The sequence below is a fragment of the Sparus aurata genome, chromosome 5, assembly GCF_900880675.1.
Source record: "Sparus aurata chromosome 5, fSpaAur1.1, whole genome shotgun sequence".
In the NCBI taxonomy this organism is placed as follows: domain Eukaryota; kingdom Metazoa; phylum Chordata; class Actinopteri; order Spariformes; family Sparidae; genus Sparus; species Sparus aurata.
The window spans coordinates 23,810,206-23,832,220 of NC_044191.1; the positions used below are offsets into that span (position 1 = coordinate 23,810,206).

General features: G+C 40.2%; 6 protein-coding genes across 7 annotated transcripts in view; 4 read left to right on the top strand and 2 right to left on the bottom strand.

Moving 5' to 3' along the window:
* Positions 1-1,538, bottom strand: part of atosb (atos homolog b) — a 28,542-nt gene extending 27,004 nt beyond the window's left edge. The window contains exon 1 of the mRNA XM_030417538.1: positions 1,160-1,538. The gene's annotated coding sequence lies outside the window, so the exon portion shown is untranslated. The remainder of the gene's footprint in view (positions 1-1,159) is intronic.
* A 969-nt stretch (positions 1,539-2,507) lies between these two features.
* Positions 2,508-7,635, bottom strand: cenatac (centrosomal AT-AC splicing factor). The gene is made up of 11 exons (XM_030418441.1): positions 7,305-7,635; positions 6,595-6,761; positions 6,183-6,281; positions 6,033-6,099; positions 5,721-5,783; positions 5,290-5,357; positions 5,061-5,175; positions 4,927-4,957; positions 4,338-4,439; positions 3,922-4,054; positions 2,508-3,354 (listed from the first exon to the last, which is right to left on the bottom strand). Exons 1-11 carry the CDS (start codon positions 7,419-7,421, stop codon positions 3,261-3,263), a joined length of 1,056 nt encoding a protein of 351 aa, XP_030274301.1. The 5' UTR covers positions 7,422-7,635; the 3' UTR covers positions 2,508-3,260.
* A 15-nt stretch (positions 7,636-7,650) lies between these two features.
* LOC115582456 (zinc finger protein 761-like) lies at positions 7,651-10,138 on the top strand. The gene is made up of 2 exons (XM_030418439.1): positions 7,651-8,126; positions 8,258-10,138. The coding sequence occupies exons 1-2, from the start codon at positions 7,955-7,957 to the stop codon at positions 9,274-9,276; spliced, it is 1,191 nt and encodes a 396-aa protein (XP_030274299.1). The 5' UTR covers positions 7,651-7,954; the 3' UTR covers positions 9,277-10,138.
* A 536-nt stretch (positions 10,139-10,674) lies between these two features.
* On the top strand, positions 10,675-12,803 carry LOC115581540 (zinc finger protein 98-like). 2 transcript variants are annotated; one of them, XM_030416708.1, is made up of 2 exons: positions 10,675-10,956; positions 11,041-12,803. In XM_030416708.1, exons 1-2 carry the CDS (start codon positions 10,785-10,787, stop codon positions 11,925-11,927), a joined length of 1,059 nt encoding a protein of 352 aa, XP_030272568.1. In that variant the 5' UTR covers positions 10,675-10,784; the 3' UTR covers positions 11,928-12,803. The 2 variants fall into 2 exon arrangements, with proteins under 2 accessions (XP_030272568.1, XP_030272569.1); XM_030416709.1 differs by having other exon boundaries at positions 10,694-10,956; positions 11,025-12,803.
* Positions 12,804-13,827: 1,024 nt separating this feature from the next.
* Positions 13,828-17,757, top strand: LOC115581534 (zinc finger and SCAN domain-containing protein 2-like). The gene is made up of 2 exons (XM_030416698.1): positions 13,828-14,153; positions 14,313-17,757. The coding sequence occupies exons 1-2, from the start codon at positions 13,913-13,915 to the stop codon at positions 15,434-15,436; spliced, it is 1,365 nt and encodes a 454-aa protein (XP_030272558.1). The 5' UTR covers positions 13,828-13,912; the 3' UTR covers positions 15,437-17,757.
* Positions 17,758-18,651: 894 nt separating this feature from the next.
* LOC115581539 (zinc finger protein 699-like) lies at positions 18,652-21,969 on the top strand. Its single transcript, XM_030416707.1, has 2 exons — positions 18,652-18,927; positions 19,023-21,969. The coding sequence occupies exons 1-2, from the start codon at positions 18,756-18,758 to the stop codon at positions 20,075-20,077; spliced, it is 1,227 nt and encodes a 408-aa protein (XP_030272567.1). The 5' UTR covers positions 18,652-18,755; the 3' UTR covers positions 20,078-21,969.
* The last annotated feature ends 46 nt before the right edge of the window (positions 21,970-22,015 follow it).

Sequence of the window (22,015 nt, forward strand, 5' to 3'; positions counted from 1 at the left end):
CACGCTCAGCTGAGGACAAAGCCCACTGGTTTTTTCTCCCAGACAGGGAGGTGGGGGTTGGCTGTCAGAGCAACGCAAGGACAAGCGAGAGAGAGAGAGAGAGAGAGAGAGAGAGAGAGAGAGAGAGAGAGAGAGAGAGAGAGAGAGAGAGAGAGAGAGAGAGAGAAATGTCGACTTGCAGATGGATTTTGCTGCAGCAATGTGTGAATGTGTGTATGTGTGTTTGTGCAGAAATCTGCCATTTGTGAGACAGCTGGTCGATTACACATGCATGTGTGCTGTATGGCTGATGTATATTGTGTGAGTGCATACACGTGTGCCTAATGAGTATGTCAATGCCATCATGCCCTGCTTGTCAGGACAATGGGAGCTACTGCTTTGCAGCTGAGCATAAAAACATTTTAATAGCTGACTCTAATACTTTATAGATTCTATATTTACTGTAAAAAAGTGTCAACATCAATGCTCCCATCCCTGAATGATGCAATGCAACTCCCAAGTGTAATCCAAGGGAACAATACACCCACTGCACTGGCACTATCCTCTCTCCTGTAGGCTTTGCAGTGATCATCATCACTCCACCCGCTTGGCTACAGTCGTAATCTCACAGAAATTTACCAGTGCTGCTGACTGATCCCCCCTCCTTGCACAGCCCATATGTGCACAATGCCAGGAGGGCATGAGTGTGCAGTGATGACAAAATTAAATATTTGCACATGCATTTTGATGGTCACACACCCAATATGATGAGTAACAGACTGGGATTTCTATCACTTTGTCCCGAACCACTGCAGACTGCACACACACACACACACACACACACACACACACACACACACACACACAGACATATCAAGACAGAGTGAAGAAGGCAGACAAAGCAGGGGAACGCCCCCTACACCAAGCTACTGTCAGGTCATCAGCTGGCTTAGGCTGGATTCCAGTCATTCCTTACTCAGATTCACTGATTAATTAAGAAAATGATGCAACTGATGACCTGCATGTTCAAAGTGGGAACATTTAACTGAAATCACCCAGAAATTTGCAAATAACCTGAGCATATGTACAAAGTCAACACAATACATGGTTTTCTTTAACGTTAACACAATGCAGAAGATTAGGCGGTAGCTAGCTACTAAAAATGGTGATGTCTACTTACCTAACAATAAAAAAAGGTGAACCCGGTTGGAAAACCACAGTCTGGTAGCCTGAATTCACGCGTCCCTGTCGTCTGGGAGTTTGGCCTTTTTGTTATCTCTCTGCCTGCTGCGTTGACGGATTTCAGGTAGCTAACGTTTATGGGGCGAAAACCGACTTCGAAGATTAAAAAGCCGCTAACAACGTTAGCTGGATGTCTCACGGGTAAAATAATCGTCCAGTTTTAGTCTCGTCTTCCCACTCTGCCTTGCCACATAGCTCGCTAGTTGGCCTAGTACGTCCCTTCCTCTCTCTCTGTCTGTCTTTTTTCTGTGCTCGCAGCTGTTTTCGTTGCTTCAACCTTTGCTTGAAATTCCTCCTCTGTCCCTTTAAGCGACAACGTTTCCGGGGTCTGCAAAAGTATATATAGGGGGCGGGGCTTCATGGCCAGCTGAGCGCCTGTCATTTAAGCGATTGGTCGCTTCTATTCCGCTCAACCAATCAACACGCGGGGATTACGCCTTCTTTAAAATATGCAGATTTATTCAAAGATCCCGCTCCGTGATTGGACTGTGGATTAACTCGAGACACGCCCAGTACACGTGCTTTTTCTCTCCTCCCATTCTTCAGTGCCAAGGGTGGCTGCTGCTTTGGAGCTCCGGCTGTCAATAGATTGTTTTATACCTAACAAAATAATAACTTCAACGAACAGTCATCTTACATGAAAGCACAACGTTATATAGTCACACAGTACTGACATCATGTATTTAATTAATTACAGTTTATGATCGTAATATTCACAAACCCCCTTCTTCTCTTCCGTCTGTACTGTCACAGAGCTAAGAATAGATCAGCTACACGTTGTATCCCCATACTGCCTTGCAGCTGCACTGTGCTCCACGCCCATCTACCCAGAGCACACTGGGGCCTGATTATACCGTGCTGAGGAGAGGAGAGGAGGCCTGTGCAGATAAAAGAAGGGCCTACTGAAAGCTCTCAGAGTGGAATAAAGGATATCGCATTTACTGCTGTCGGCCATTCACCCACCTCTGTTCTGATGTTGGCAGAGCAATCGCAACACATTTCACTGCAGAATCCCCAGTTTTTCTTCTCTAGATCTGTTATATATTTATCGCATGCAATAGGAGCCGGATCTTTCCACCTTCTTCCTACAAAAAAATGGTACGGAAGCTAGTGGGACGTTCACGTTTCTACGGAGATTAACAGATATTTGATGCAGTTTCTTTAACATTTGTAACTGTCACATCTTATGTGAGAAGTAACATTTGCATTTGCATCCTTTATGCCTCGTCCAGTTATTCATCATATCAAGTGTTTTAAAAAGGGAAATGAAACCTATTCAGCAGGACTGCTGCAAGAAGAGACATTTATTACAGGAGGCCTTGCAGCACCCCAAAACAAACAAAAAAACAAAATTCCTGCCACTTATTGGACATATGGACAAATAGTACACCAATTCATAAAAAATGGATACTACAGTTCTGGTTTTTACCATCTGTAACAAACTCTGCTTTTGACATTTCAGATATCTTTGTTACATTAGCTGAGTGACTGGCGCCCCCTGCAGTTTGTTCACCAGAACGGTCTTGTTCCTCTCGAAGTGCTGTAGACAGTGACTTCCTAATCACAATCCTGGACTTGCTGGAAAAATTCAGACAGTAAAGAATGCCTTGAATGAGGATTTTCACTATGATGCCTTCGTTTAAATGGAGAAGGTCAGTGACCAATCAAGGGGCAGAACCAATCTGATTTAGGTCATTGAGTGCATGTTGGGTAGTCGGAGCTTGGAGTTTTTATTAAAAAAATGCAATCATTCAAGGTAACTTTCCAACATAAATATATCCAATAGGCACTGCTTAATAAAGTTTATATCTCTACTGCAAACTCTGAATTATGTTATAAAGAAGGTTACGTACAACTTCCTATATACACATTACTGTTGGGCTAGTGAGTGTTTATTCAGCCTGGACAGTCAGAAACTCCTCAGAAACACAGTAGAAAATCTCATTCACATTCTACTAACTATATACATCCCTTCACTCATGAACTCTCACACAATACATATCATATTCATTCTAAGTGTTGTCAGAATTTGTTAGCCGTTAAGTCGTTTTCGTTTTCTTTGACCCCTCTGCTCCGTGCTCCCTCTTCCTCTTCTGTCTGGTCTTCTGCCCTTCCTCTTGTCTGAACTGGTGCCTGTTAAAAAACAAAAGAGAGGCTGGTGAAGTGATTCTGTTGGAATAACATATTAGCCTTTACAGCCAGCTCTATCTCACATCATAATCAAAAACAAAAACATGTGTTTAATGAAAAGCTTTTTAATATTCAAACTTTCAAGACTCAAGATGTAAGTATAATTGAATGTACTTATAGAACACAATTATATATGATACAATTTCTGCTGTAATTTCTTAGGCTACACACCTGCAAAAACAAAAAAATAAAATATGCAGACTAATTGATGAATAATAATCAAGAATGAAGTATTCATGTTGGACTGTTGAGCTCAGGAGTCTTACAACTTGAGGAAACAAGCTGCTCTATATTCTGGTGGTGCGACAGCACATACTTCTGTATGTACCTCTTGCCAGAATGATGATCATCTATCAAAGTGTTTGGTAGTGATACCAACAGACACAGGATATCAAACCTTATGTCAAGGCTCCTTTGTGTGAAAAAATGTATGTGACTGTGTTAAAAGACTCCTGGTTCATGACAATTCTATGTTAGTCTCAAGTGTAGTATGTCGTGTTGTTATCTCACCTGGACTGCCAGCGTCGGCCGCTGTTCCACACTCTACCAAAAGAGGGAAGCCAGTTGGCGTCTGTATGCGAGCTGTGATCAAAGTTGGCCCCAACTCTGTTCGGTGGAAGCTTCCTCAGCTTCTCTTGCTCCTCTGACAAAAGACAATTGAGGCCATTTTAGTTATACGAAAATCTTTGTGAGACTTTGATAATGATCAGAGACATATATGTTGATACTATCAAGTGCAATTAATTTCTAAAGGGTACAGTAGTAGTATGTATTTGTATCTAAATCTAAAAAACTATATACTACTAATAACTATGAAACACAGCTGCTCATGGAAATCGTCATCGAGGCTAAAACATTACTCTGTGCAAACAAACTGCTCAGCTGACAACAAATGTACACAACAGATGTCTGTGTGTGATTCTTACTGTGTTTAAGGAAGTCTTGGAGCGAAGGGCCAATCTCCAGTTGTGCTGCAGCTCCAGAGGTGCCCTCCAGAGGATCATCCTGGAGCCACGGAGGGACGGCACCTGGGACACACAGAGGCTTAATGCTTACTCTTTGTTAAGCACATGCTGAGGTGAACTGAGCTCATACATTTTAGAAACAGTGGATTGACTGCGGGAGCTCTGAAATGCATGGAAAACAAAACAGAAAACTAGTATATGTTTTTATTAGGTTGACGGAAACCAATGTTTGTCATTTGTTTTTTCAGGACTATGTAGGATGTAATGTGATGTTTTGTGAAGAATAATAATCCTCAAAGAAATATTACTATAAATGCAAAACACATCCAAGAATTAAAAAAAAATCACATTGATCATTTATTCTACTTAATTGGGCAAGCAAAATAAAGAGTAGAAATAAGTTAATAAGAATTACGTATATGTCTTGTAACATTCATCAGCTCACCTACTCAAAAGTAGTGCTTACTCTGAGCCTCCAAATATATATATATAACTCATTCTTGGCAATATTGCAGATACTCGGCTATAACACAAACTCATATCACTGTACCTGTATGAACATTTCCACCGTTTGATGAATCCTGTAACAGAGAAACGAGGGATCAAGTGATGTAAACAGGTTTGTGTAATAAGACAATTACTTTTAAAACACAATGATTTTCTCAATGAGAGCTGTCCGCTTACCTGATACCCTATGAAAGTCAGGCCTTGTCCTGCTGCAGCCCGTGGTACTTCGACCATTGAGTCGACAAAGCCGCTCCCTGTTGGGCGGTCTGAACCCTGAGGTGGAAACTGAGAGCTGTTCCCAGGACAGTAAGATGAGCACCAGATCAACATTTTCAATTGTATTTCAAGTGCCATTAATAACTAAATGCAAAGAAGGATAAAATGACAATGATGGACACAGTGTTACCTGACAGCATCCTCTGCAAACACGTCTGTGCCATTGGGCCCACTGAACAACTCCGGCTCTGTGTCACGCTGATATTGATTCAGGAAAAGCCAACAGGGTTTCACAGTAGAAGTCTGAGCACTAATCATGCGTCATCTCGATTTTTATCACCCCAATTTGCCCCAAATGTTGACACAAACCCCTCTCTATTCAGTTTTCTTTCTTTCTTTTTTTTTTTTTTTACCTCTCCAACTTTATCACAGTTCTCAGTTTGGAAGTTTTTTTGGTTAAATTTGGTTACATTTTTACTTGAAAATTTTGTTAAAAATAAACAACAACCTTGTCCTTCAATTATTTACCTACTTTGGCAGTTAATCATTTGAAACAACAACAGAAAACAACAGTCAAGGCCAAAGTGATGGATACTGCCACTGCATCTCTGGAAAACAAACCTCTAAAAGAGACTGAAGAACCTCTTGCCGATGCCTCTCATGGGCGCGGATGACTTCAGCTTGCTGCAGCCACGCAAGGAAACCAATAACAAAAACAAAACAAACAGTTTTCAAGTCTGGTTGAAATAACATTCCTTAGGTCTCTATGTCAGTCTGTCCACCACTTTGATTATGAGATATAAGTTATTTCAACAACTATTGGATTGACTGCCTTGAAGTTTGGCAAAAAACACCAGTGTGATTGATAAAGTATAAGTCTAGCTAAGTTGTCATCAAAGTGAAATTTGTTTTTTCAGGGTGCCGTTGTATTACCTGTTTTATGAATTCATCTTCCTTCTCCACAAATGATTCCAAAGCGTTTGCCACCTCAGCTTTAAACCTAAACAAAAAACAAACAAACCATGAAGAATCTTTTATTTCCAAACACGTTATTCATACAGACTTTTGGTTCAGCGGGCTTACCTCTCACTCTCCTCTTCTGTGATAATGACCTTGTCTCTAAACTTGGGGTCGGCCTTATTGTCCCACCAGAATTTGTGAGTATTCTTCCTGTGCTCTGGGCTAAAACCAGATATATTTTAAAAGTCAAAACAACACTACTTTATCACAACAACTAATGAAGAAAAGCAGGGATATGAGAATTTCTTCAAGCCCACAGACATTTGACAAATGTGTAGGGCAGCTTGCATCTTAATTGAGCCAAAATACACTAGTCAAGATACAGTTTCTTTTTCATCAGCCTAACAAAGCACTGGTGAAATCATGTTGCTCATGCCAATGTTAGTAAAAAGATGTTTGATTATGTACTTTTCTGGGATATGTGTACGAGTGTAAATAAAACAAACACAATTAAAGTTACTAAAATAAAACTTACGTAGCCATGTGTTCTATCAGGCCTCCGTAAAGCACAGTCATGTTGCCGTCTGTAACATTTCTTTCAACTTCAAGCCCACAGCAGTAGCACCAGAATGTCTGTTTGTGCTGTGTGCAATCAAACTTTTCTACTTGGGGTTTTTTAAGTGTTCGGCGAGCTTCCTTTACCTAGAAGACAGAGGTTGCAACAAAAACAGGAAACATAAAAAGGTACACCAATAATACACAGATAATGTGATGATTTCCCATCGTGGAACGCTTATTGAGGTAGTTACTAGTTAGGTCTTATTTATGTAAAAAAGCAATGGTGAGGTATAAGATTTTCTGAAAAATATATATAGGTATAAGAATTAATAAAGTGTGAGTGATGTACAAACACTATACAGTAATAATACATTAGGCTAACGTTATATCACAGAGATAAATAACTACATGTCTACATGTCTATAACTACATGAATTTTACTTCTCTATGAATAATAATGCCACATTTTATTAGACTGGTTATAAATGTTATGTTCACGATGCACCAAGAAATATCAAACATAAAATCAGTGTCATTCAACAGGTGACACTGAAAATGTAGTTTGTGACGATGATCTGACTGCAGTTATAGTCAGCATCACGGCTAACCCTGTACCCTACTAGGCTCAGATGAAGTGGACGAAAATATTATGACAAAATAATCATGAGTCGATATTAATGTACTTACCTTCTCTAAGAATTTGAGAAGAACTACTCTGAGTCTGCTTTGGTGATTTTTCCCAAATATGTGTCCCTTCCCTGTGAATGTTGTTTGCCTACATATCGCACAGTAATATGCACCCATTTAGACTTCGTGTGAGAAACAGATAATGTGCTACAACTAAGCTGACTAATCTAAACTACGAAACAAGCATCTGAGGTGCGTTTTGAGTATTTTCCCCCTAATGTATCTCAATGTAATCGAACAGAACATAAATCAACACAAGCTAGCGATAGTAACTAGCTACCGGAAGTAGTGCCGTCTCTATATCTGTCCCCCACGGAAACAGGCAGCAGCAACCAGTCGCGTTCCCCTACGTGGATGAATTGAGTTAAGATGACAGAGGATTGACTGTGTAGAACACTATCCTTTTAATTAAACAACAATGTCTGCGGTTAAGCATTTGAGTTTTTAATAAAATTTCATCAGTTGAAAGCGGAACAATAAAAAGCTCCGGCACTTTCACTGTCCGAACTTATCAGCGTGACACCCACTCAAAATAAATCAGCACAGTAAACAACGGCAGCGCGTGGTTCTAAACGAATGAATGGAAATAACTGGAATATGGTGTTATAATCTCTGCTCAGATTATAATTGAATGTGTTATATAAACAACAATGTCTGCAGTTGAGTGTTTGAGAGACTTCGTTCGCGAGCGACTTGCAGCTGCTGCTGAAGAAATATTCGGAGTTTTTAGTAAAACAATCGTCGCGTACGAGGAAGAGATCGCTCGTCAGTGCAGACTGCTGGATATCGTTTGGAAACCTGAGATAAAGTTAGACAGGATAGGTGAGTAAAACACAATGATAATGTTCACTAACATCAGTCCGTTAGCATGCTCAAATAAGTTTATTAGCTTTTAATTATGTAGACCTTATAGTGGCGGCTGTGTCACACATTTGCTTATTTTGCTCCCTCAGAGCTCCCACAGCAGCATCTCTGTAAGGAGGAAGAGCTTCTCTCTGACCAGGAGAGGAACTCCAGTCTGGACCAAGAGGACTCAGAGCCTCCACAGATTAAAGAGGAACAGGAGGAAATCTGCACCAGTCAGGAAGGAGAGCAGTTTGTACTGGATCAGGAGACTGATTCAGATCAGAAAGTTGGTGTGAATGGAGACTTTCGATCAACTACAGATGCAGAGACTAAACTACAGGTTGGACATCACGAGAGCACAAGACACAGTAACAACAAATATAACTCTGCCACATCAGAGAGTCTCTGTGATTCTCGCACAGGTAAAGTGTCTCATAAATGTGGCACCTGTGGAAAAATATTCCAGTACAAGTCAAAATTGCAGAGGCACCTGCGTGTGCACACACGTGAGAAGCAGCTGCTTTTAGTGAAGCAGAAGCGTGATACCTTTATGTTGACTCCTACTTATGAGGAAAGTGACCACAATGAAGATGACGCTCTGTATGTTGAAGATGATTTAAGTCAGAGTGGAGCTGCGAAAGAGACTATGGTCAACATATCAGTCAAGAGCGCTGCGCTACCAGAGCCAAGCGCTGACCATCACCTGCTCTGCCACAACTCACACGAGGATGAGAGCCAAGTTCACAAAGGGGGTGAGCATAGAGACTCAGCATCAACTAGAAATGTAGATACAAATCTACAGAAAAGACTTAGGATAAATGTGTGTAGGATCAAGCTAAATACTTGTGAAGATACAAAGCTGGACAGTTTAATCTGTGAATATTGTGGGAAAGGCTGTAAGAGTAAGTCCAAATTAGTTAGACACATTATAACTCACACAGGTGAGAGGTCATCTTTTTGCAACACCTGTGGAAGAAGTTTTAGGGACAAGTATACATTAAGGAGGCATGCATTGAGTCACTCAAGTGCAAATCCATTTCCGTGCAAACTATGTGGGAAAAACTTCCGACTTAAGAGTACCTTAGAGGGCCACCTGGCATCCCACGCAGATAAAAGGCCATTTTAATGCAACATATGTGGGAAAGGATTTTCTCAGAGGACAGTCTTGAGAAGACATTTAAGTACTCATACCCTTGAGGAGTGTATTTGTAGAACATTGGAGAGCACTGTGGTGACTTGACAGTCTGCATGAGAAGTCATAACTGCAAAACTACAGCTGTGGGAGAAAAATTAAGTTGTGTTTCATGGACAAAAGATGCCCCAAACCCACAGAGGTGATGGGATAGGTTATTCTTCAAATGATACACCCTGAAGTTTGCTGGACAAGTATTTCACCAACTAAGATGAATATATTTCTGCAATAGATATATCTCTGTAATTTAGGAGAAATTAAAAATTGTACCTGGAACTTGATTTAGACCATGTTTCCTGCAGTGGATGTACACAGAAGTACTCAACGAGTTCCTAATCCCCAGAGAAAAGTTTGTAGTTGGAAATGTGTCTCCAGAGATGCAGCGCCAGAACTAAAAAGAAGATATCACACAAACAAATACGCAACCAGAACACGTTAAAGATTCACTGTGGGGTGAGAAGTCATACTCATGAAACACCAGTAGGAAACGATTTTGTCAGTTGTGAGACTTAAAAAATGTCATGTGTTTATTTGAACGCTGCCGTTTTACAGCATGAGGTCCCAACATGAAAATACTGAATTCACACTGAAATCATGTGTTTGAAAGTAATTAACTTCATGTTATTACATTTTAAGTTGAACTACATTTTGCATTAACATTGTATAAAAAAAAAACATTCCTGTCACTTTCTCATAATTAGCGAGCTATTGTTGTTACTTTTATTTTTTGTTTTATGCATGTATGTATGACCTGTGAAAAAGTTGGGCTTTTTGCAATAAACCCAGTTGAATGGCATTTTTACTGGCATATGACTTTTTTGTATATTCTGTTCTAGTTTTGCATCACATGTCAACTCTCAATTTTTCACAAAATAGTTTGAATAACTGCTTATAGGTGGCTGCAGTTAAAGGTGCATGATGTAGTTTTGGAGAATAAAATTTATGCCTAAACAAACTGAATAAACAAACTCTTCATTTTCATGACTGAATAATATAAATAAAAACTCGCCACAAAGGGCAACAATTACTAATAATTTGTTGATATTTGGAGGACCCTGCCACCTTTCTAGCTCTATGGGAAACTTATTTCCATCTGAGAACAGTTTGTTTATTCAATGATGGAAAATTGTATTATTAACTCATTTTCATAATGAAAAAAAGTGAATTACAATTATTAAACCGAAGTTAAAATATCAGTGAGGGTGCAAAATGTCATACCAACACATCAGTTCGTATGCTGAGTTTAAAGACAGAAAATACCTCTGCGCGGAACAAAACAATAAATAACTTCACTATCGGAAGTTTAACGGTGTAACACCCCGCGGAAGTAAACAAAGCAGACGTCAGTCTCGTCAGCTGCATGGATTCACTGGGTTAACTGACAGGGGGTTGGCGGGTCAGTATAACTACTTTAATTTCTTAATTACTTTAATTTAGCAACAATGGCTTCAGTCGAGTATTTGAGAGAGTTTATCAGCGAGCGACTTTCTGCTGCTGCTGAGGAAATATTCAGAGGATTTAAAAAAGCCATCGTCGAGTACGAGGAGGAGATCGATCGTCAGCGCAGACTGCTGGATGCGGCTTGCAAACCCGAAATGCAGTCACCCAGGATGGGTGTGTTTATTATCACAAAACATAATTATTTGATTAGCTTCCATCTCTGCCTTTTTAATGTATCCCAGTTCTCTGCTCCTGCAGGGCTCCCACAGCAACATGTCTCTATGGAGGAGGAGGAGGGTCCTGCTAACTCCAGTCTGGACCACGAGGACCCAGAGCCTCCACATATTAAAGAGGAACAGGAGGAGCAGCTTGTACTGAAGCAGGAGCCTGATACCTTTATGTTGACTCCTACTTATGAGAAAAGTGACCACAAAGGAGATGAGACACTATATTTGAATCCTGACAGAAGTCAAAGTGCTGCAGAGACGGAGGCCCCAGCTAACATGTGTATCAGTTGGGTAAAACATGAATCTGGCCATGAGAACTCAGAAGTATCAGAGTTAATAAATAAACAGATCTTTCATAACTTGCATTTAGCTGAGAGCCGAGATCAGACAGAAGGTGAGCACGGAGACTCAGATTCACCAGAGCCAAAGAAAACCCAAAGCCCCAGCAAAGATTTATGCAACCTCGATTTGTCAGAGGGTCCCTCATTTGAAAGGTCCTTCAAATGTGACACCTGTGGGAAAGACTGTAAGTGTTTGTCAAAGTTGAATATTCACATGAGAATCCACACAGGCGAGAAGCCGTATTCGTGCAGCACCTGCGGGAAGAGATTCAATCAGACGTCTGGACTGAAGGCTCACAGAAGAATCCACACAGGCGAGAGGCCATATTCCTGCAACACCTGCGGGAAAAGGTTCAATCAGACATCCGTGTTAAACGCACATATAAGAATCCACACGGGTGAGAAGCCGTATGCTTGCGAAATATGCGGGAGAGCGTTCAGGTATAGCGGCGACTTAAAAGTTCACATCAGAAGAGCCCACACTGGTGAAAAGCCGTATCACTGCAACAAATGTGGGAAAAGATTCTCTGGATTGTTTGAATTCTCAAGGCATATAAAAGTGCATAAATGCAAGTAGTGTTTGGAGGCACAGGAATGCAGCAACTTTAACCCTCACCCCCCAAAAATCCATAAACAGGACAAACCATCACGCTGAACCATCGCTGGACAAGTGTTCACCCACTAAAATGATTACTCTATTAAAAACTACATATTTGTAACTAACCACTATGCATAAAGAAAAGGTCACACTATCTTAAAGTAAGAAGTAGTACATTGTCAGTAGTCCAATTGAGTTGAGTTGAACTAGCCATGTCTTTCTTCTAATATTACTTGATTAGTCATATTTATGTCAGCAACTGTATTTCTTCGAAACAGCACCATTTACAACTCCGAATTGTAAATCTTTTTTTTTTTCTTTCTGCACTACCTCTTTCATACGAGTGGATTGTGAACCGTCTGATGTCTTAGCTAAGAAACTCACATGTTGTTCTGCCCAATTGTTGTCATTTTTTTTGTCTGTCATGTAATTTAATATTTAATGTATTTTGTGGTCAACTTTATAAGTTCTGTTTCACATTTTAGATGTGTTCTCAAAGAATATTGCTGCCAATGAAATCATATTTAATGCCAGTTATCCAGACTGATGTTCCCAAACTAATGGATTGGAGGATTATGTTTAACATCAGCAGTAAAGGCACAGGTGCTAGTTGAACATATTGTTGGTACCACAATAAAAAAGTGGATAATCCCCAATAGAATATCAGTTTTACAATGAAGTCTTTATAGTGAGTTAATTCTATTCATCAAAATGTAGATGGGTGTGACTGATTTCAAAAGTAAACATAGTCAAAGAGAAGCAGATTTATTTTCAGAGTGTTGAGTCATAACCTGCAAGAAGTGCTTTAATGATGCAGCTCATCAGCTGGTGGTTAAGTGAAAGCATCATCTGGTATTGTTAAATAATTTGGTCAGTGGAGCTGCCTATATTGAATAAGTGTGTTAAAGTGATGTAACTACATTTACTCATGTAATGTATGTATATATGTACAATATCGATTGTCCTCAGATGGCCAAGATGGCAAATATATCAAGATATTACATAATGATTATAATAATAATAAACATGTTGAATGAAAAAGAAATACATCGTAAGGTATTTGTTCTTTGGCTGCTTTCATTTGATGTTACACATACTTGACGTTACTACCATTTTTTAACAGGGTGTGAAAAAGTATTCAGATCCTTATTTTTAAGTAAATGCACTGTTACCATGCTGTTAAAAATACTCTGATAAAGTTAAAGCCCTGTTTAAAAATGTTTAAATAAAAGTGTGTCAGTGTAATCAGGATTTAGGATGAACAGAATCAGGAACAGTTTAGAGAAATGTCCTCCGTGCTTATTGGCTTACTATTTTATATATCATATCATCAGATTATTATTAGTCCTGCATTAAGGAAAAGCAGGATTTTACTGCAGTAGTTGGTGGAGGAGGAACTTTATAGATGACTGATTATTTTTCTTGATTAGTTGATTTTTGTAAAAATATGAAAATAGTGAGAAATACCTTTCAAAACTATCCAATGTATCAATGTTTTGCTTACACATTAACAATGACTTATCTGATTATCAAGTTCTAACAGTTGCCACTTAATTTTCTGTCCACTGTCCACTTCAAGCTTTACTTGTCGGCCTATGTACTCTTGGATAGTTTATTCCACAGCAAAACGTTTATTAAAAGGTGTTGTATGTTTTGTACATACAAATCTGAACTTTTAACCAAAGTTGTCAAATTATTGTGGTGAAGAATGTTGGTTTTAGTGTTAAGATATTAAATCCATACTATAAAGTATTTATAAAAAAATACTGTACGCTAAAATGCTCGAAAAGACTTTACATAAACGTAAAAAATGAATTGCCTGTGACATAAAGCGAGAAACATGTCCCAACCTCAACTGAAAGCGGAACTGAAAGCTAACCCACTTGCTACTGGCGAAACATAGTACGGTGACACCCACCGGAAGTAAACACTGCAGGTGCTATAAGCGTTAGCTTCATGGATGTATGGAATTAGCAGGTAGACAGTATTGTCTTCGTAACGTAGATAGGCGTTTAATTAGCAGTAAACCAATAATGTCTTCCGTGGCGTATTTGAGAGAGTTTATCAGCGAGCGACTAACTGCTGTTGCTGAGGAAATATTCAGAGTGTTTGAAGTCACCGTCGTCGAGTACGAGGAAGAGATCGACCGTCAGCGCAAACTGCTGGATGTGGCTCTGAAACCTGAAATAAAGTTAAACAGGATAGGTGTGTAAAACGTGGTAACAGTAAGGCTACAAAACAGATGTGTTAGATGTATTTATAGTCCCAGCTGTACATACGTACTGGTGCTAATATGCTAACTCTCCTCCATTGTTTTTCTTTTTCACACCAGTGTCCTACTTATTTTTCTCTCTGTCCCTGCAGAGCTCCCACAGCAACATGTATGTAAAGAAGAGGAGGAGGAGGAGGAAGTCGCTAACCAGCAGCTCTGTATCCAGGAGACGAACTACAGTCAGGACCAAGAGGACTGCAAGCCTCCACTGATTAAAGAGGAACAGGAGGAACTCTGCACCAGTCAAGAGGGAGAGTCGCTTGTTGTGAAACAGGAGGATGATATTGTTATGTTGATTCCTGCTTATGAGGAAAGTGATCACAGTGAATCTGAATCAAATAGTGACCACCAGGTCCTTTCTCCTCATTCTCTTGTAGCTGAGAGCGGAGATCAGACAGGAGGAGGTGTGTATGGAGACTCTGGATCAAGTACAAATGCAGAGACAAATCCACAGAATGAACATCAAGAAAGCACAAGTCACAGTAACAGTGAATATAACTCTACCATTCACAGTAGTGCTCACGCAGGTAAAGTGTCGTACAAATGTGGCACTTGTGAAAAGACCTTTCAGTATAAGTCAAAATTGCAGAGACACCTAATTGTCCACACAGGTGAGAAGCCGTACCTATGCACCACCTGCGGGAAACGATTCTGTGACAATCCAGCATTGAAAAAGCACATGAGAATCCACACTGGTGAGAAACCATTCATCTGCATGTTCTGCGGACAAGGATTCCCTTACATGTCAGTGCTGAATACGCATATAAGAATCCACACAGGCGAGAAGCCGTATTTGTGCAAAACATGTGGGAAAGATTTCACGCGTAGCAGTGCCCTGAGGGTCCACATGAGAATCCACACGGGCGAGAAGCCGCACGTTTGCAAAACCTGCGGGAAAGGATTCCATGACAAGCAAACATTGAAAAGGCATATAAGAGTTCACACAGGTGAGAAGCCGTATACGTGCAAAACATGTGGGCAAGGATTCTCTCAGTCGGTAGAATTGAATACTCATATAAGACTCCACACAGGCGAGAGGCCATTTTCATGCAAAACATGTGGGAAAGGTTTCAGACTCAACAGTGTCTTGAAAGTTCACATGAGAACCCACACAGGGGAGAAGCCGTACCTCTGTAACATATGTGGCAGCAATTTCAGTTATAGCAGTGGCTTGATGGCGCACATAAGAAGAGCCCACACTGGTGAGAAGCCATAGCACTTCTTACCTGTGGTAAAGGTATATGGTTTAGTCAATGTATGACAGGGGTTGGCAACCATTTTTGATATGAAGTGCCATTTTAAAATCTTCTTGTTAATCAGTGTTTCACATCAGCCTTACGGTTGACATTAAGTTTAATCATGACACAACATCAAAACACAAATCTCCCAACGGTGATGCAGTTTTATTTCCGCAACATTTGAAGAAAAGAAAAAATTCCAATCATACAAGAGCACCCAACACAATGGCTGCCATGTGTATGAAAACATCAACATGAATTCATAATTATTATTAAGTTCACCAATGTTGTTCATCAGCAATAAACAGAACAAACAAGTTCTATTTTTACTTTTTTATTACTCCCTGTGGTTACAAATAAAAGTTCCCACACCAGCACACTGCTTTTAATTAATTTCTCTTTTCGACTGTTACAGTTTAAGTGTTTCAAATGCAGCAAATGTCAAAAAGAGAAATTACCAAAATAAGCAGTATACAAGAATCCTGCCATCTCCATGAAAACAAAATCAGAGTTAAAATCCTTCATCTTGTTCATCAATAAACACTTCCAAAAAGTCTCTTTGTGCTAGTCTGGTGGTGCACATGCCTATGGTTACTGACCCCTGTATACAGGATGATTTACATCCAAGTAGCCTTGTATTTGTGAAACTTGGGAGACAACTCAGTTGTAGTGGTTTGTGTTTGAGACATATACAAGACTACAGAAATTGGGAGCCTTATAATTGAAGCACTTTTGGGAAAAATTTGACTCAAATCAGATCCTTTGAAAAAAAGAACTTGAGGATCAATAAACTGCAGGAGAAGCTGAATGGAGCTGAAACTCCTGTGGAGAAGTTTCGCCTACAGAATTAAATGCACTTTTGCAGTAGCTACAACTGTTACTGATTGTATTTGTATACATTTACATGTAATTATGTAGTACATTTTCAACAACAACATCAAGTTTTGTTAAAGTAATGTATTTCTTTCTTTTATATTATGTATTACTACATAGCTTATATCTCTATTAGCAACAATTTTCATTGAAACAATCACAGTCTCCCAAATCTTTATTACAAAGTGCAGTATTTGACACTTTAAAGTGTTTTGTGATTGGTTAACTTTCATGTAAAGTTGAACGCAGGTTTTAGAGGTGGCACGAAAACACAAATTGTTGATAATTTGCTTCATTTTAATGAAAATATATTCTTTAAATGCCAGCATTTCAGACTTAAGTTCCCCTTGTGCTTGTAGTGCATACTGTTTTTAGTACCTAAAGGAAAGTGGCTTACAAAGTGCTATTTTCTTTCATTAATTCTTATTTATGTGTTGTAACAATGTAAGAATACCAGATTCACATTTCACCACAGGCCCAATCTGTTCATCAAGACTGTAAACGGGTGTGACTGATATCAAAAGTAAAAGTATTCAGAGTCAAGTTCTTTTCAAGGAGAACAATCATAGCATGCAAGAGGTGTTTTAAAGTTGAAGCCCACCACCTGGAGGTTAAGTGATATTGAACAAGTATATATGCAGACCTACATTTACTTAAATCCTGCACTAACGTACAACATGAATTGCCTTCATATTGCCATGATTGCAAGTTATTTCCACACCGATATCAAATCTTGAAATCTTCTTTTAGTACTTTCATTGTATGTTACATGTACTTCTCTTTTGCAACATTTCAGAGGCAAATATTGTACTTTTTAGGCTGTTAGATTTTACTTTACAGCTCATGTGTGCAATTAACATACACAGAAAAACTTTTAATTAGGTTATTTAATGTGATGCCTTGTTAAACTATCCTTCTGTGTGTGAACTACGCAAAAAAGATAGAATAGCTCCACCTCGACTGGCCGCCACAGAAAATAGCTTTTTATACATCACGGCCTCAGTAACACTGAGACGGGCCATTGCGCATGAGTACTTAAACATTTCATACTTTAAATGCATTTTTCAGAGTCATTTTGCTAGTTTTACTAACATTTTTTATTGCATGCAGTATTTTTTACACTGTTGTAGAAATTCAAGTAACGCTCATTGTGTGTATCAACGTGGTTGAGAGGCCTCCTCAGAGTCCTTCACACCTGCCATACTTTTTTGTGAGGAGGCTTTGGGCGTCTGCTGTCTCTTACATAAACTGTTTTCCCTGGTGGTGTCGGTATACGTGATTCTGAATGACGAGGAAAATACTGTATTAAGCTGAGAGAATGCAATGGTTGTGGTGCTTTACTGTGTCCATGTTTACATGCTGTAACAAGGTCTTCTCTCACACCAGATATGTGTTGTAATAAACATATGTATTCAAGTAAAGACAACTGAGGCTAATTGAGTTTATTCTTTTATTCATCATAGTGAAGACTGACCAGAAGGTTTTAGCGTTACACATCTGTGTTAGGTTTTTCCCAGGCTGCTAATATGTTTTTATTTTTGAGGTTTACTGCCTGCAAAACAGCTCGAATACACATGAGTAAAATTAAGTAGTCTCAAGCATTTGGGAAGGAAATGCACGTAGAAGGCTGCACATAGTGAATATGCACTTTTCCCTGTTAAGTGTAAGGTTGTTGCTGGCAAGGAAACAGAGAATCCTATCCTCTGTTTTTACCCATTTGATTTCTTCATATACATCACTTTGTTTTGAGAGGAGATCTGACATGTTGATGGTGTGTGCGTGATACACACTTGACTCTGGTCTGCACCACAGCAATGAACTGGGGATTGCACCTGCAATATAGTTCCTACTGGGGTTCTAGTAGATGTTTTGCTTATGACTCATCCTTAATCTGGCATAAACAAGGCAGTCTATCAATACATGAGCACTCCTTATCTGGAACAGGACACAAGGAACACTCTGCCCTGCCACCAGTGGACAAACTGGCTGCCACCAGGCCTTGCTCACTACCCAAGGATATTTAAGAACCAGTAATAAGAATGTGTATTGTGTAGTTTTATATAATAAGAGTATAAAGTCATATAATGTGACCTGTAATTAATAAGGCTATAATATTCACATGTTGGTACTTTTCATCACATTATGTTCTTACACCGATGTTTATATGTTTTCTTTTTAAAATCACTGTCTCGCATATTGACTCGAAAAGATTTAAAGCAAACATACGTGTGGAAAATAATATAATTTCACAGTGAAACAAAACGAGACTGATGCCCGGGCGGAAACAAAAAACTAGCTCACCTCCACTCACTGGCGGACCGTTAAACGGTGACACCCGGCGGAAGTGAACCCCAGAGCGACAGCTGGAAGATGATATTGCCGTTGTAACGTGGATAATATTCATTTGTTTGAAATAAAGCAATAATGTCTTCTGTCGCTTATTTGAGAGAGTTTATCAGCGAGCGACTAACTGCTGCTGCTGAGGAAATATTCAGAGTGTTTGAAGTCACCGTCGTCGAGTACGAGGAAGAGATCGACCGTCAGCGCAAACTGCTGGATGTGGCTCTGAAACCTGAAATAAAGTTAAACAGGATAGGTGTGTAAAACGTGACAACAATAACATCACTAAAGGTCTACTGGTTCTTTTCCCATTCAGCATAATATTAGTAATTGTGTCCTCTGTTCCTGCAGAGCTCCAACATCAACATGTCTTTACAGAGGAGGAGGAGGAGGAGGAGGTTCTGGCTGAACAGCATCTCTGTGACCAGGAGAGGAACTCCAGTCTGGACCAAGAGGACTCAGAGCCTCCACAGATTAAAGAGGAACAGGAGGAGCTGTGCACCAGTCAGGAGGGAGAGCAGCTTGTACTGAATCAGGAGACTGATACCTTCATGTTGATTCCGTCTTACAAGGAAAGTGACCACAGTGAAGCTGAATCGAACGGGGACCACCATCAGCTCCTCGCTGACAGATCTCATCACGTAGCTGAGAGCCATGATCGGAGAGTAGGCGTGCATGGAGACTTTCAATCAACTACAAATGCAGAGACAAAACTACAGGTTGAACATCACGAGAGCACAAGTCACAGTAACACTGAATATAACTCTGCCACGTCAGAGAGTCTCTGTGATTCTCACACAGGTAAAGTGTCTCATAAATGTGGCACCTGTGGAAAAATATTCCAGTACAAGTCCAAACTGCAGAGGCACCTGAGTGTGCACACGGGTGAGAAGCCGTACGTCTGCAAGTTCTGCGATCAGAGATTCGGATACATGTCGGCGCTGAAAACCCACGTGAGGATCCACACGGGGGAGAAGCCGTATTCCTGCAAAATATGCGGGAAAGACTTCGCGCTCACTACCGCCCTGACAGCCCACATGAGAACGCACACGGGCGAGAAGCCGTACCTGTGCATGACCTGCGGGAAAACGTTCCGTACCATGCCGCCGCTGAAGAGGCACATGAGAGTCCACACGGGGGAAAAGCCGTTTGTCTGCAAAACATGCGGGAAGACATTCTGTCGGACATCGGAACTGAACACGCACACGAGGATCCACACGGGCGAGAAGCCGTACTCGTGCGAAATATGTGGCAAAGATTTCCGACTCAACGGTGTCTTGAAAGTCCACATGAGAACCCACACAGGGGAGAAGCCGTACCTCTGCAAAATATGTGGCAGCGACTTCAGCTGCAGCAGTGGCTTGCTGGTCCATATAAGAAGAGCCCACACTGGGGAGAAACCATAGCACTTCGGCACCTGTGGGAAAGGTGTGTGATTCGACACGGTGTGTGCCTGAGAGAGAGAGAGAGAGAGAGAGAGTGTGTTTACAGGTCATAAACACCCTTCCCGTTATGCAGCCAAAAGGCCCAAATGAAAGGAAATGACAAACTCAAATGAAATGAAAAGCTATGTTCTCACACAACAGTGTTTGCAAGACGCTGTAGATGATCGGTTGTCAGTGGTCAGTGGTGAAAACACATTAGAACTCGCTGAAGACACAAAATGGTAGCACTTGCTGGAGCACTCACTCAAATTACATACTTGAAAAAACCCACAAGGATCTACATTCACATGAGAAACTCATCTATTAAATGAAATGCACTACTGAAACATCATGTGACTTATATGATCGGATACCTTCTGTGAGTGTGGGCCTCTTATTGAAAGAGTATACAGGCAGTGGTGGAACTGAACTACATTGATTGTCCTCATTTGGCCGGGTTAGCGTGTAAATAATCTTACAGGTATGAAATCTGGAACGCTGCTACTAAAAAAAAACCACTTTGATTATATGTAACACATACGTGTGTTGCACTAGATCTCCCAGGAGAAAGTGCTTTTTAGGCCTTTACATTTACATGACAGCTCTAGTGTGTGTTATGCGTGTATTAGCTTATTTTACATGATGCCTCGTTAAACCGTCCTTCCGTGTGTGAACTAGGTAGAAAAAAAAACGGCTCCACCTCGTCTAATTCACCCCCTCACATGTCTTTTGAACCAGGGTGCCGGCATCAGTATTTGTACAGTACAATGAATTGAAATTCGAAGGATATGTTCCGTCTGAAAGACATGAATCATTGCTGTTTGTACATTGTGGCCTCAGTAAAACTGAGATGGACCACTGAGCGTAAGTGCTTTCATGTTCACGTTTGTCCTGAGAGTAGTTTCACTAGTTTACTAACATTGTGAATGCATGGTGTGTTTTTTTCGTTGTGGTAGAAATGTACAGAATGTTTAACTTGTGCATTAGTATGGGAGCCTCTTCAGAGGCCTTGTAGCAGATATTCTCCTTTGTGAGGTAGAGAGTTGCCAATTCTCAGAAGAATTTTAGACTCGGCGTGATGAATCTGATCTCTTTAATGCCTGCCGCATGGAGAGAAGGTCCAGAACGTTCCCTCCAGCTCTCCAAATGTTACTGAATTAAATTCAAAATGGAGAGGGGGTTACCTTCAACAGTCATCAATCACCAAAACAATGAACGCCTGAGGTTGATCATACCTTTCCAAGGCAAGTGACCCTTTGATGTTTTATCAGGACAGTAAATGTCATCTTATCTACCTTCCTGTAACCCCTCATGTAGAGATAATTTCCCTTCATATGACTTTCTGACACCTCACCAAAAGGGAATTCTCCCCTCCTCCTCACACATTCTGATCCTGCTCTCTACAGCACATTACTGAATGGAAAAATGTGTAATCTCTCACAACCTTCACACTCGACATGCTTGTTGTTAGGAGACTTTGGGTGTCTGGTGTCTCGTAAGTCTGTATTAAAGGGGCACTGTGTAGTTCTGGAGTCAGAATTTTTATAGTTAAAATATTAAAGAGGTAATAATACAAACTCAGAAATAATATCCTTCCGTAGCTGAATAACAGCTGTTCTCAGATAAGGTATAAGGATAAGGACAAATAAGGTCCCAAGAACAGAGTTTGAAGCTAGAAAGGTGGCAGGGTACGCCACGTATTTACAAAGCAAACCAGTATTAGATTGTGTCTCTTCCTCCACAAAACTTCATAGTGCATCTTTCAGCTGAGATCATGTAACACTTATTTAAGTTTTTGGACTGTGTCCATGTTTACATGCTGTGGAACAATCTCTGATCACAGATTCCTTTTGTAATAAACTTTTCTAACCAAGGCTCTTGTAATTTGTGCTATTGTTGATCAAACTGTTTTGCTGCTTT

Excerpts from the sequence above, each read along its gene's own strand:
- cenatac (XM_030418441.1), bottom strand. The coding sequence starts at position 7,421 with ATGGGTGCATATTACTGTGCGATATGTAGGCAAACAACATTCACAGGG. Across the intron at positions 6,100-6,182 it reads ACAGAAGAGGAGAGTGAGAG|GTTTAAAGCTGAGGTGGCAA; the intron begins GTAAGCCCGCTG and ends TTTTTTGTTTAG. Across the intron at positions 3,355-3,921 it reads GGCCGACGCTGGCAGTCCAG|GCACCAGTTCAGACAAGAGG; the intron begins GTGAGATAACAA and ends GTTTTTTAACAG.
- LOC115582456 (XM_030418439.1), top strand. The coding sequence starts at position 7,955 with ATGTCTGCAGTTGAGTGTTTGAGAGACTTCGTTCGCGAGCGACTTGCA. Across the intron at positions 8,127-8,257 it reads GATAAAGTTAGACAGGATAG|AGCTCCCACAGCAGCATCTC; the intron begins GTGAGTAAAACA and ends TTGCTCCCTCAG.
- LOC115581540 (XM_030416708.1), top strand. The coding sequence starts at position 10,785 with ATGGCTTCAGTCGAGTATTTGAGAGAGTTTATCAGCGAGCGACTTTCT. Across the intron at positions 10,957-11,040 it reads AATGCAGTCACCCAGGATGG|GGCTCCCACAGCAACATGTC; the intron begins GTGTGTTTATTA and ends CTGCTCCTGCAG.
- LOC115581534 (XM_030416698.1), top strand. The coding sequence starts at position 13,913 with ATGGAATTAGCAGGTAGACAGTATTGTCTTCGTAACGTAGATAGGCGT. Across the intron at positions 14,154-14,312 it reads AATAAAGTTAAACAGGATAG|AGCTCCCACAGCAACATGTA; the intron begins GTGTGTAAAACG and ends CTGTCCCTGCAG.
- LOC115581539 (XM_030416707.1), top strand. The coding sequence starts at position 18,756 with ATGTCTTCTGTCGCTTATTTGAGAGAGTTTATCAGCGAGCGACTAACT. Across the intron at positions 18,928-19,022 it reads AATAAAGTTAAACAGGATAG|AGCTCCAACATCAACATGTC; the intron begins GTGTGTAAAACG and ends CTGTTCCTGCAG.